General features: G+C 45.4%; 1 protein-coding gene across 1 annotated transcript; it reads left to right on the top strand.

Moving 5' to 3' along the window:
- The first annotated feature begins 764 nt into the window (after positions 1–764).
- On the top strand, positions 765–12,756 carry LAMP5 (lysosomal associated membrane protein family member 5). Its single transcript, XM_053380654.1, has 6 exons — positions 765–1,599; positions 2,083–2,249; positions 3,085–3,216; positions 3,665–3,770; positions 7,777–7,965; positions 11,424–12,756. The coding sequence occupies exons 1-6, from the start codon at positions 1,533–1,535 to the stop codon at positions 11,600–11,602; spliced, it is 840 nt and encodes a 279-aa protein (XP_053236629.1). The 5' UTR covers positions 765–1,532; the 3' UTR covers positions 11,603–12,756.
- Positions 12,757–14,119: the final 1,363 nt, after the last annotated feature.

The following is a 14,119-nucleotide window of genomic DNA, read 5'->3' as shown; positions in this document are numbered from 1 at the left end:
AAACCTTTTCATGTTTCTCATCTTAGCACACACTCCACAGTCTGGATGATCTCCAGGCTTCTGTCAACCACCATCAGAAAATGGCGGTGGTCACATGGAATCAAGCCAAAAGGTGGAAGCCAGTCTACTGCAGGTGGATTGACTTGCTTGGCCTCTATTATGTAATCCACCACTTATTGCAACCTGTATAGAAGAACTCCCCTTAATGACAACCAGTCAGAAAGACATTTCAAAAGGCAGTGCAAAGTAGTATCACGTGACTCTAGGAAATTGTTTGAGGAATCAAGTTAATTTCATAAAATCCACCTACGGATGAGTTTGTCCTGTCAATATGGGTAAACTATTTGAGGAGTTAACGGTAAGGGTGCATTCCTTCCCTCTGTGTGTGCCTGTGAGAGACAATGAGGTTGAAAGGAAAGTTTACTTGCTCCGGTTGGTTTCACTTGAGTGAGGTATTATTTTCTCAGGGCCTCCCCCCCCCCAATGCCCCACCTCACGCCTTTGCTAGTCGTTCAGTCTTTCCCTGTTTCATAAGTATTCATTTTCTGCATTGCCAGATATTCTAGCAAGCTAGCTATCAAGCCAAGCAGGCTTAACAATAGAGGTTAATGATAACTTGCTGTCCTCTCCTCGGCCACGAAATCCCCACCGATTATGAGACTGCAGCAATCGTTACTTGTGGCTACAATAAACACGCTTCATCGATGCCTCGACCCCTTTCTAAGGGTATATTTGACTCCGTCGATGTCAGCTGACGACTTCCGAGCCTAGCACGCCAGAAGCAGCGCTTTAATTGTTTTGTAGGGAAAGCGCCGCCACCTCCTCCACCACGTCTAAACAGGATCATGGAACGGGAGAGCGCTTTAACTTCGCCTCGCTAGGGTGTGAAATCAATAAAAGAGGCATTGCCTCTGGAAAAGGGATGTCGGGGAGGAGGAAAGGCTGTTGGGCTTCGACAATATAAGGCTGAACTGCCCAAAGAATGTAAATATTGGAGGGGGTGGTGGAATCGGAAACAGCGACACAACAACAGCTCTTTTTTTACGGTCTTAGGTGAGTACCGCAAGGAAATTATCGAGTTCCCTCCTATACGTCGATTTGCGATCGGCAGCTAGTTTGGACAGCTCCCTCCGACCTTCGGCTATTCGCTCTCCGACACTGCAACATCATAGCTGAGGAAAGCGTACCAACGGCGGCACTTCAGCACTAAGTTACTTTGGACAGCTCTCTCGCGACCCTCCTCTACAGTATTCGCTCTCCGACGCTGCAGCAGCATAGCTGAGGAGAGCGTGAAGTACCAGGCACTTCAGCACTAGGTTACTTTGGACAGCTCCCGCCGGCCTTCCACGTACACCCTGCCTCCCGCAGCTCGTATTACTCGAGCTTAGGAAAGTGATCGGAGTGCATTCGCCTCCGCGCAAGCAACACTACAGGAAGCGAAGCGAGCGAAGAGGAAAGACTCTTCCAGGAGCAGCTCCCACCCTGCCAAAAAAAACCCCCAGCTTCATCTTCGCGGGCTCTGCTTTGGAAGCATGGATCTGAGAAGGCGCGAGACCTCCTCATCCAGCCTAAGACTCCCTGTACTGCTTCTATTTTTATGTGAGTATCAATGCCTGCTTTTCCCATGCGGGTGGCGGACGACCAGCGCTACTTTCCTCTGGCGAGTCTGTCTATTTAGGCTGCGCATCACTAGCATACCTGCTTTGAGGACCGTCTGAGAAATGGGAAACAGCCATAAGGCAGCCCTGCATGTCTTGCGGTTGGTTGTGGGGAGATGACTATGAACTCTCCTCGGTCTTACTGGGAAGGATATGTCGATCAGAGGGCTGGGCTTTCGATGGGAAATGCCGTGCAGTTAAGAAAGACAGGTAGTTTCCTACCCACATAATCAGACCAAAACTGACCGCTGATAAGAAACTCCCGTTTTCAATAAAGCTTTGTGACGGAGAGTGCAATCCTTCTCAGAAGAATGCCTGATTGAGTTGAATAGGTCTTGGTCGCTAACAAATGCGTATAGGTTCGCAGCTTAAACCTGAAAACCATGCCCCCTCCTGACTGTGATCTCTTATATATAAAACGCAGTGGCCGGCAGCGGGGCAGAACAAGAAGTGGAGAACCTCTCCGGCCTGTCTTCGAATCCCGAAAAGGCTATTTTTGTAGTTCGCGAAAATGGAACGACCTGTCTTATGGCGGAATTCGCGGCGAAGTTCATCGTTCCCTATGACGTGTGGGCCAGCAATTATGTAGATGTAAGGATCTTGCGCGCGAGTTCTCGCTTGCCCCATCTCTCTCCAAACACGCACGCACACCGACTCCACCAACTTTGTGCATTTTGTCATCCAATAAAAGAGCGGGAAGGTTTAGCTTTAGTATTTCTGAAATGTTTGTTGATTTGAAATACTGTGTGACTGAGAGGGAGGGAGAAGCAGGAATAATCTAGAATATGAGGATCCCAAGCATGGTTCGCCTTAGTTCTTGCCTGATGTTGCTAAGGTAATGCAGAACCCCAGCTCACCACACACAAGAAGAAAATTAAAAAAACAACCCACACCGAATTTGCAAGTAGTTAAGCTTGGAATGAGAAAAGATTGTACTCGGAGAATAAACGCCCCCGCTCTCTCGCTCTCCCACCCCAAGGAATGCTGGCTCCTATCTATTGCTGGGGATTCTTGGGTTTAATGCTTTTATAAGTGCATAAAACTTGCTTTTTCATATGGGAGTGGAAAAGAGATCCGACCATATCTAGCTGCCCATCTTGATCCTCCGGGACGGGGAGGCGGGTGGTGGAGGAGAGATTATGGGCAATTGTTCTACCTGGCTGTGAACAGAGAAATCCGCTCATTTCTATGATCCTGCACACACCTGTATTCATTCCATCTGTTGTGGGTTGTTGTTATAGAGCATCGGGAAAAGGGGGGTGGCGACTCGTCCACGTTTCCCTTGACAGTCTCTTTGAGAGCCTTTTGCCTCGGATGAAATCCTTAATAAAGGGGTTTTTCGGGGGGGGAGGTCGTTGGATTTCGGGGGTGGGGGGAGGTCGTTGGACTTCTCCGTTGACTGAGCCTGTTGTGCCCTTGTGTCCAGCTGATCACAGAGCAAGCCTACATCCCGCTTTCCCGGGGAGCAGAAGAGCAGGGGAAATGCGGCAGCAACGAAGCCGAGCTCCAGATTTTTTGGATAGACAAAGCTTACACGCTGCGACTTTACTTTGTCAAGGTAAATAATGGCGACCGCAGGGTCACCCGCGTAGGAGCCCAGAAACTCGGGAAGAGTCAAAGGAGTGGGGGTGAGAGACGGAAGTAAATACAGGGGTGAGCGTGAGAGAGAAAATGAGAGGCAGAGAACACGGGGGGGTCAAAAAACACCAGGATGGCATTGTCTTTTATTTTTCTAGTTCGTACAGTATCCTTACTAAAGGCCCACGAAGCGGTTCTTTCCCCGTAGCTTCTAAGTTCTTTCATGCCATGACAGATCTGAGAAATCGAGCAGCATTTTTATTTATTGGGAGGGCGCAGGGTTCCCAAAGCTCAACCAAAGTTCTCACCAGGCCGAAACGGGATGCGGAGGGTCCCAAGGGGATGCTTCCTTAATATCAACCGTTTGTCTTTCCTCTCTATCCCCCTCTCTTCCCTTCCCCCGGTCTCCTCCACCCCGAAATCGACAGGAGGGTCGCAACACCAGCACAGGGCCCGAGGCCTGGTGGAAAATGAACAAAGTCCAGTTCGTCTACGACAGCTCTGAGCGCACCTACTTCAAGGACGCGGTTAACCGTAAGTCCTGATGTGCTATGAGAGAGAGAGAGAGAGAGAGAGAGAGAGAGAGAGAGAGAGAGAGAGAGAGGCAGGCCTAGGAAAATCTACAGAGAGGGGTTGTTTGGTGGCAGCAGGTCAGGAGAGGAAGAAGGCGACCTGGAGTTCTCCATCACCTTCCTTGGAAAAGCGGGGGGGGGGGTCTGGGCTAGGGTGTGAGGACACAGCATAGAGCACAACACAGCGAAATGCAGGCTTGGTTTCGTGGGCTCTTCAAGTCGGGATTGCGTCCCCGGCCTGTGCGTCATTGTGCCAGCTCGCTCTGCTTTCACACGGAGCGTCGCTTCTCTCCGGTTTTTTGTCCGCTTTGCCTACCTTAGGCTAGATTCCTCTACACCCCCAAACCCGCACTGCGGATAAAAACTGCATCCCTTCACCTCAAACCACCCTCCTTCCCTTGGGTGGATTGAACACATGCCCGGATTCGGGTGGATTTAGGCGCTGGATCCCCGCCTTCTCTCTCCCCCCCCCCGCCCGCCTGCCTTGTTTCTCAGCGCCCTCCTGGAAGGTAGGTCCCTTCCCTGTGCGCAAAATCGACTTATTTCAAGAGGCGTCCTTCTTCTGCCTTTGGGCCGCCTCGAAACGGCGAACAAGGCCACGCTTTTCAAGAATGAAGGATTCGACAGTTTGAGATTGCCGATTACAAGCCGATTTCTGTCAGTTCGGAGCCTTTTGAAACGAAGGGGTGGCCCGACACGTTACAAAGAAACGCGGGTGCAATCCGATGCCTATTCACCTGGGAGTAAGTCCTGCTCAACTCAAGGGAGTCTACTGAGTTATCATTGCCTAGGATTGCGTTGTGCTGCTGCGATCAAACTGAACTCAGTAAGACTCGCTTTGTAAGGAAACGTTCTTCCCATCGGGCTGTAAGCCTGGTCTATGCGAACCTTTCAACAGATAGGGCTAGTTACAATGGTTTCTCTGAAGACCAAAGCAATAAATTAATTAAATGTAAATACAAAAAACCCTCCGATAGAGTTGTCTTTCTGGCGTGTTAACAAGAAAGTGCAAAATGGTAAATTAAAAACCAAAAGCTACATGCTACTACTCGTCGCAGGAAAAAAAGACCACATCGGTTATTTACAGCAACATGCCGGAACTAAAACAGCGGGGGGGGGAATATTATTAAGAAAATGAAATGTGCTCTTAACTCACAAATAAACACTGGTCTCCATTGGTACTGGTCTCCATTGGTAAAGGTGATCCGGTGAAAGCTTTAGTAGAAGGATTTGCTGCCTATATGATTTGTCTTTTGTACCTATAGTTTAGGCTTCGCGTGTAAAGTATTTTTGAGTTTTACAGAATCAGGTTTGCAGGTATGGGTGAATTTCATGCTCTTATTGCAAGCACTTCAGAACGTAGAGACTGGGCTCCTAAACCTGTCTTCAAATGTAAATAACAAAACCAGCTCCTATTTTTTTTCTTGTTATTGCTTGGGCTTTGGGACTGTTCTTTCTAAATGCTCTTTTTTTAAAAAACCGAAGCCACCTCAGTTTTCCCTTCACTGAAATGGTGGTGGTGATTGCTTCATCCTGAATCCATCCAAATGCCCTAGAAGATGTGGGCAGCTTTTTGCTTCATTGGTGTAGTTTGTCTGTTGAAGATGATTTTGTCTCATTTTCTAGCATTACTCTCTCAACCTGATCTTAGATGTTTTCCTGCTGCCTCTATTTGTTGTTGTGTATATCTGCAGTGCATGATGTTCTGCAAGAGATTGTCTGTGGCTTCCCCCATCCTGGGATCCCCCCCCTTTTGTCGCATTGAAGCAAACAAAAGTCACATCCAGTGTTCATAAATTTCATCGCTTTTGAATATTTCCTGATATTCAGAAATTTGAAGCCAAAGTTTTATTTATCTCCTTCCTAAGTATAAATTGTGCTGAAAGTCATATTCATTTTAAAATAAAGTATAGGAGGGAAATCATGATTGATTTTCAAAAGGGTTTGAAAATCCACCTTGCCTCTGCACTAATAAATTTACTGGGAATTGTCATCACATGCAAACATAGATTAGCTGTGGGTTTTTTTAAAAAAAAGATTTAATTTTTGAAGGTTTGAAGAGCAATCTTAGATGTTCCTACTTAAAAGTAAGTCTCATTGACTTCAAAAGAATCATACTCCCAAGTAAATGAGCATAGGATTGCAGCTATAGGGTTCAATCCAGAGAAAGCAGTTCAGTGGGACATAGGTGCATAGGTTAAGCAGTTATGTGCCATTAATTTCAATACTCATTTTTCTTTATTTTTGGATTTCAGCCCTACTTATTAAGATTTATGGACTTACTTTAATCATATGAGCATCATGCACATTTCACTGTCATTATTCTTACTTAAAATTAAGCACATTTACAAATCTGTATATGTGTCAGGTCTTATTTTGGAATATTATCCCTGATTATTATTTATGTACAGTTTTGCTCAGAGTGCTGTGCTATGAGAACCAGTGTCGCAAATGGCTAATGTGATGGATATTGGGTGTGCAGATCCCATGTTCAAATCCTGCCTCAGCTGCAATGCCTACTGAGTGGCCTTGGGCAAGTCACACACCCTCTCAATCTTATCTCACAGGGCATGTCCGAGGCTAAAATGCTGCCCTGGGGAAGATACAAATAGAATAGTCCTCAGGGGACACAGCACGAGTGATGGCACTTTGAGTGATGCTGTGGGGATGCCTTCAGCAATGAAAATAAGAAAGAAAATCGAGTGATATGCTGCATTTGTAGAGATGAACCTAATAAGAGAAAGATGTTGCCAACACATCTCTTCTGGTGAAGCTGCATATCTGCTTAATAGTTGGTATTCTTTAGCATAATAATCATAGTTGCTGCCATAGCAAAAGCACATTAGTCTTCCAAGTGCAAAGGACCCCAATGGGGTATATGGACACATACACACTTTATGATGATTTATAAATATTCTGACAAAGGGGGTTCTTTCTCCACAATTCCCCACATGTTGGCAATTCTGCACATGGATATTTCTTCATTCTTAACCTCCACCCCCTCCCAATTCACCATCATTGACAATAACAAGGCCTGTACCATAAATGTCCTAGAAAGGGTTCTTGCCTTTTCCACAAATCTAGAAAGTCATAGGAATTTTGGGTCTCACCAGAGTGTAAAGAATACACGAAACCAATGCACTGTTAAGTGGATGAGAGAGCCCTGCCTCTGTCCTCAGCCAGCTCAGGGAAAGCAAGATTTTCTGGCTATTAAGCTGGCCTGACCAATATGAATTGTGTGGGTGGAATCCAGGTTTGAAGACGGCAACTAAGGATGCAGTCCATGCCCCATCAGAAAGCTGACCAAGGGACCACTGGAAGTTGCTTAAGTCCACACACCTTTTGTGGTGGTCCTTTGTTCAGTTGGATGGGGAGGTTGTAGCCTCTGCCTGCCCCTCCTCATTAAGGGTATCCTGTTAAAGGGATCCGGGGTATGGATTCTGTCCGATGCCCAGACGTGGGCTAGGGCCATGACCCCAACAGGGATCACTTGGGGTGCCCTTATTTGATGTAAGTCATAGGGCTTCCCCTGTTGGTGGTTTACCCTTAGATGGACTCCCTGAAGACAGGCAGGAGTCAAAATATAGCCTGGCACCACCCAATGCCTAAGCCAAACCGCTCACATCTGTAACCAACCAAGTTGTAGCCTATTTGATCCCATAAACCAAAATGCTCCTGTCCATGTGTTTATTAATCACTAGGGAACTGTGGGTCATAGGGCCTTGGCACACAACTGCTCCTCTGTCAGCAGACAGGAAGATAATGCAAGTGGGACGACACTTGCATCACTGAGATGGTCCCCTAGCAGTGTTCCACCAGTGGAATGGGGAAAAATGGCTGATGGTGGTAACAGGCTTAAGTCTGGTCAGTGAAAGCAGGGGAGTTATTGCCTCTTCAAATAGGCAATACTGAGGATCCCAAGCCTTAGGAGTGGTTCTCATCCATTGACATTTCTCTCTTTTTGGCAGCCGGGAAACACACATCTACCACACGCCATCTTTCTGCTTTAGTTACCCCAGCTGGGAAGTCTTACGAATGCCAAGCTCAGCAGACAATCACCCTGACCTCCAGTGACCATCAAAAATCTGTAGTTCTCTTGCTGTCGGAGGTCCGCCTTCAGCCCTTTGACATCAGCTCTGATTTCACCTTCAGTGAAGGTAAGGGTCTTGTGGGTGCTGGCAGATGTTTGGGTACCATTTGGAAAGATGAGGTGGCAGCACTTGACCAGCAAAGCAGGCAGTTTCCATGGAAAGCTGGGATGGAGAAGGGACACAACACACCTTCTTTATTAATATTTTTGAAAGAATAAGTTATCCTGTCCGGAATCTCAGACTAAGGCTAAGAATAGCATTCCTCCAGCTTGGGATAAGCAGATTTTCCCCATCCCATTATTATCCTATAATGGATGCTTTTCCCATCAAGAACCATGACTCACAAATAAAATCATTTGTGGGCACAAACAAGTGTTCACTTAAGTGTTACAGGTTCTTAATTTATAAAAATAAATGGCATAAATATATACAAATGCTATAACGGCTAGGAAGATAAGAGCTAAGGAGTTGCCTGGTCCTGAAGATGCATTAGGTTAAGGACAATACTATAATTATTCCTGGAGAAGGAGGCAGGTGAAGACATGCTGCTACTTATTTACTTCTAACTTTTTTTGTTGGAGCAATAGTGCCAATCACTGGGCTGTATGGAAGCAAGTTTCAACAGTGAAGAATTCTGAAACTGCTGGGGGGGGGGGAGCAGCTGAATAAGCAGGGGGTTGGCACCTGGTCTTTTGTGTCCCCAAAACCCATTGCAAGGGCTTAGACTGTCCTACATTCTACAACCTGCTTTTCTGTTTAACGTGGATAATTTTTAACATGATTCCCCCGCCCTTAGTTTTCCATTCATAGCTGAAAGTGCTTTGTGGCTGTGACCGAGGATTCTATATTGCTCACTTCTCATAACCAATCACTATTTTGGCAAAATGCCACAGCCAAAAGGGCAACGTCCAAATCCTTTGCTTCACCTTCTTCAGTCCTGCTCTAAATTTTCTGAGCAGTAAACCATTACCAATGTCTTTAGCCAACCGCCTTTCTTATAGAATAGATATTGTAGATACAGTGGCACCTCTGGATGCGAACGGGGTCTGTTCCGGAACCCCGTTCGCATCCTGAAGTGAACGCAACCCACATCTGCATGTGTGTGGGTCGCGATTCGCAGCGTCTACGCATGTGCATGACATCGTTTTGAGTGTCTGTGCATGCGTGAGCGGCGAAACCCGGAAGTAATGCATTCAGTTACTTCCGGGTCGCCGCAGAGAGCAACCCAAAAACGCTCAACCCGAAGCTACTTTAACCCGAGGTATGACTGTACTCCTTTTGTCATAAACTACTCATGGCAGAAAAAAAGTGGAAGGTTTCAGGTTTACGAAATGTTCTGGATTTCCACGTGATTATATATATGGAGGTGGAAATTTGTTAATTGTTGGCATATGAGTGTCAAAGTCGTATATGCACAGGTAGAAACAAAACATAAGAAGGACCCTGTTGCATTAACCCAAGGGTCCTGTTAGTCCAGCATCCACTGTCCAATAGCAGCCAACCAATGGCTTCTGGGAATCCCAGGTGTAGGAAATGAGGGCAAGAACCCTTCCTTATTTTGACCCATAGCAATGGGTATTCAGAAGTACTCAACTCTCAACACAGATATTCATTTTATCTATCATGGCAAATAGCCACTGCCAGACCTATCCATCTAATCTGAACATTTAGTTTTCTCATGTATATTTCTTCCTTTAAAAAACCAACAAGATTATGTATACTGTGTTTTGATAAGTTATAGGTTGACTTGTTTTTAATGAATATTTTATATTGTTTTATGTCAACTGCTTAAAGGTCTTGATAATTAGATGGTATATAAATCCTTTTAATTTTTTAAAAGTCCATCCTCTTTTTAAAGCTGTCTGGGCCAATCACCATTACAGTGGTACCTCGGGTTAAGTACTTAATTCGTTCTGGAGGTCTGTTCTTAACCTGAAACTGTTCTTAACCTGAAGCACCACTTTAGCTAATGGGGCCTCCTACTGCTGCCGTGCCACCAGAGCACAATTTCTGTTCTCATCCTGAAGCAAAGTTCTTAACCTGAGGTAATATTTCTGGGTTAGCGGAGTCTGTAACCTTAAGAGTATGTAACCTGAAGCGTATGTAACCTGAGGTACCACTGTACTATATCTCCTGGCAGTGAATTCCACAAATTAATTAAGTGTTGCAAAAATAAGTTATTTCTACTTTCTGCTCTGAAACTACTGCTCATCAGTTTAACTCAGTGACCCCAAGGGTTAATGCGAAGACTGAAGACTAGGGTTAAGGCCTCTTGTGCACTATTTCGGATTTTATGCACATCTGACCTTGGTCGCCTGTTTTTCCTTAATGATAAAATTACAAACTATGTCAATTTCAAAGGGAAAGCACTCCAGTTTCTTGATCATTTTGGTTACCCCTTTCCAGTCCTAGCTCAGTACTGTCAACAATGACTGCAGCAACAGTGGCATGTTGGGGGACTGGCAAGACCACACCAGCAGGATGAGTGGGAGAAGCATTTTTGCATTACTTTGTTCTGTTCAGGGCTGCCCATTAAATGATTTCCTTCCCATTGTTTCCAATGGAAGGGAAAATACATACAGCAGTTCCAGGACTGGCATATGTTTCTCCCTGTTTCAGTGACATGTTGGGGAACTGGAAGGCCATGGATCTTTTTAATCAATGCCTTCCCCCAGTGTCAGGTGTCAGGGAATCTAATCCCCCCACCGTAGGCTGCCAGGAATAGTTAGACAAGGAAAGCTTGTACCAATGTCTTTTATTCAATATTCACAGAGAGAGGCTTGGAAATGTAGCCTCTTGGAGTAATGGCGTTGCTCTGAGTAAGCTTCACCCTCCTTCTCTCCTCAAACGTCAGCAGCAGCAGCCACCTTATGGTGGCCTCTTAGGGCCATTTGCCTCCGAGCCCTTTGCTGCCCTACTTTCAATGTTTGCCGGGATCTGGGAGAAGGAGGGTCTGGATAGCTTGTCAGCCAGCTGCTCTGGCTCTTCTTCCCCCGCCTCTGCTCCCATTATTTCCCAACTTTGCCCCTCATCTACCTCTGAGCCGTGACTATCTGCAAACCACTACTGTAAATCTATACTGTCTTCCTCTTCTCTGGAAGGTTCAGGAGGAGGGGGAAGCAGTTTCAACCAGTCCTCTGATGGTGTCCAGTCCCTGACACCCAGTCTGCTCTGACATTCCCTCATGCATGTGAACTTCCTGGAGCCATCATGACCATTGCAGGAAACAGGATGCTTGACTAGATGGACCAGTGTTCTGATCCAGAAGGATTATACCTATGTTCTCCAAACTGTCCAATTTCTCACTTAACCATGAAGCTCACAGGGTGACTCTGGGCCATATTTTTCTATTCAGTCTGGCTTATGTCACAGGGCTATTGTGGGAATATTGTATGTGCTGCCTTGAGCTCGTTGTATGGGAAAGAGTACATTTTGTTTCATATAAGCTCATGTTTACTGGTACAGAAAATAACTCTCTCTCTGTCTCGCTGCCCCTCCCTGTTTTCTGTTCATTTATATTGCAGAACATAAGTGCCCAGTAGACCAAAGAGAACAGTTGGAAGAAACCCTTCCTCTCATTCTGGGCTTGATCTTGGGACTTGTTATTGTGATCACTCTCGGCGTTTACCATCTCCACCTCAAAATGACCGCTAGTCAAGTCCAAATCCCACGAGACAGATCTGAGTACAAACATATGGGATAGTAGCTGGCACGCTCACCAGTCAGCTGAAGCAAAAGCACTTTTTTCTCCTGTAGGCCAGGGGCTCCCATGTGATGAAATATAACTTAACTACTTTATAATGACCAAAAGGGGGAGGGCAGGAAAAGGTGGGGGCGGGGGGCAGCAGGAGCAGCCATTTCTCAAAAGTCAGTACTTCAGAGCACAAGACAACATTTTCTTCTTGGAAGGACCATTGATGTAAAATGGCAGCTTCCTTCCCATTCATGTTCTGAGGGAAGAAATTAGGATGGAGGTGTATGTTTTGCTCTGAGTACTGCTTGATCTGCTGCTGCTACTGCTGCTGCTAGGATGGGTTGGATCTGATGATCTGGGAATGGAGATCCATAATTTTAATAGAAGGAGTGAGGAAAGACATATTTCCCCCCTTTTATCCTGCAGCCCTTTATGCTTCTTGAAACAAATGGATGGGAGGCTGAAGGTGAAAAAGAAACTGCTGAAGATTATCTCCAATCCTTCCATGAATGAAAACCTCCTCTGGGCCATAGTCTTTTCCTTTGAATGGAAGGACTTTTTCCATCCATGGAAAAGCTTCTTTGGATCCAACCCATCACCCTATATTCCCAAAGCTCCAACTTTTCCTATGGGAGCAAAGGGATGGTTAAGGAGCCAGGGATCTAGGATAGCATCCTATGGAGACATTCCCCAAGGAATGATGCCATTTTGAAAAAGAAACAAAAATACCAGCCAAATCCTGCTCACCTTATGTTAAGCCGCCACAGCTTCACTTCAAGTTCATCTCAACCAAGAATCTATTTCAATCAGGCAGGGTGGGTGGGGGAAGAGAAAAGAATCCATGGTCTTAGCTTGAGGAAAATTTGTTTTTTGCTTAATGGGAATGCTTTAGCACCAGAACAACTTTATAGTTGTTGCTGCTCAAAACATAAGAGCGTCATGCTATTGTAAGCCAAGTGAGAAATGCTTCTGGGCTGAGCACCTTGCATGTACTGTGATTGGAAAAAAAAATGCCTACCACTCCATGATGACTTCATTTAAGACAACAACCACAAAACGTTCATATGACTATGCAGATATCTTCAGGTGTTATAAATATATATGTGTAAATATATATATGGGGGAAAAACCCCTCCCAATAAATCCTGAATTATGTTGATTAATGCAGAGTATTTTTGAAACATAGGCAAATATAGAAATATGTAAAATAATATTTTATTGGCATTCTTATTCATTTGGAAGTGACCTCTGCTTCTGTACAAATAATGAGATGCAAATAAAATGTCAGGTGGATTTGGTAAATGAGCACCTTGTATCAGTGCTTCCCTTACAAAGGCCTTCGGCAGGTGGTGTAAGGGTGTTCCCTTGAGAGAAGCTGGTCCCATTTCAGGTCATCACACTTCTCAGGGGTGGCAAAATAATGCCAATGAAGGGGAAATTCCGTATCTTCTGCATAAGTCACTTCCATCAAGTTTAGGTGGCTCAGATGAACACCACACACATTTGAAGATCTCCCTTTCTGGATCAGGCTTGTCTTGGGGCCAAATGACACATTAAGAGCGCATAAGTAGCATGCATAGGACTGGTCACATCTTATAAAAATAATAATAATAAGACTGCCACAACTTCAGATGCTGATCTGTGCAGAACAGGGGTCAGCAAACTTTTTCAGCAGGGGCCGGCCCACTGTCCCTCAGACCTTGTGGGGTGCCAGACTATATTTTGAAGGGGAAAAATTAACGAATTCCTATGCCCCACAAATAACCCAGAGATGCATTTTAAATCAAAGCACACATTCCACTCATGTAAAAACACCAGGCAGGCCCCACAAATAACCCAGAGATTCATTTTAAATAAAAGGACACATTCTACTCATGCAAAAACACCCTGATTCCCGGATCGTGCGCAGGCCAGATTGAGAAGGCAATTGGGCTGGATCCAGCCCCCGGGCCTTAGTTTGCCTACCCATGGTCTAGGGCAAAAAACCCCACAAAGGATTTTGACTGGTGGGTGAGACAACCCCATAGGTATATCAATCATGTGATGAGATAATGATGTTATATGGCTGGCAGGCAGCCCTGCCCACCTGCCACACTTGGCCCACAAGGAACAGGTCCTGTGAAACCAAAAAGGTCTCCCAACCCTGCTCTAGCATAAAAACCTCACGGGCATTTTTACTGTGAAAATGCCATGTGTGGAGCATTAATGTATTAATGTATTTACTCTCCCTAGTCTCTCCTTTCGTTTGGAGCTCATGTGAGCACAGAAACACATGCTCCCACTGTCTGGTGCTGTCATTCCCTGTGCTGATTTCCCATTGAAAAGAGAAGCTGCTATTTTCAGCAGAAAAATTGTACTGCTGGCACCGATAATGAGTGAGCACCCATCTATGAAAAACTGTTGCAAAATTTCTCCAACCCCCTGGAGGAGGTGATCTTTATAATTTCTCTGCCCATATATATGGCGGCGAATTTCCAGAAGCATTTGTGCACAATTTTATTTATGTGAAACCAAGATCATTTATAT

This window comes from Podarcis raffonei, chromosome 3 (assembly GCF_027172205.1).
Source record: "Podarcis raffonei isolate rPodRaf1 chromosome 3, rPodRaf1.pri, whole genome shotgun sequence".
NCBI classification, from domain to species: domain Eukaryota; kingdom Metazoa; phylum Chordata; class Lepidosauria; order Squamata; family Lacertidae; genus Podarcis; species Podarcis raffonei.
This window is presented reverse-complemented; position numbering and strand designations above follow the sequence as displayed.

Bases quoted from the DNA above. Each gene is read 5' to 3' on its own strand.
- LAMP5 (XM_053380654.1), top strand. From the start codon at position 1,533: ATGGATCTGAGAAGGCGCGAGACCTCCTCATCCAGCCTAAGACTCCCT. The intron at 3,217-3,664 runs GTAAATAATGGC...CGAAATCGACAG, and splicing joins TGCGACTTTACTTTGTCAAG to GAGGGTCGCAACACCAGCAC. The intron at 3,771-7,776 runs GTAAGTCCTGAT...TCTTTTTGGCAG, and splicing joins CTTCAAGGACGCGGTTAACC to CCGGGAAACACACATCTACC.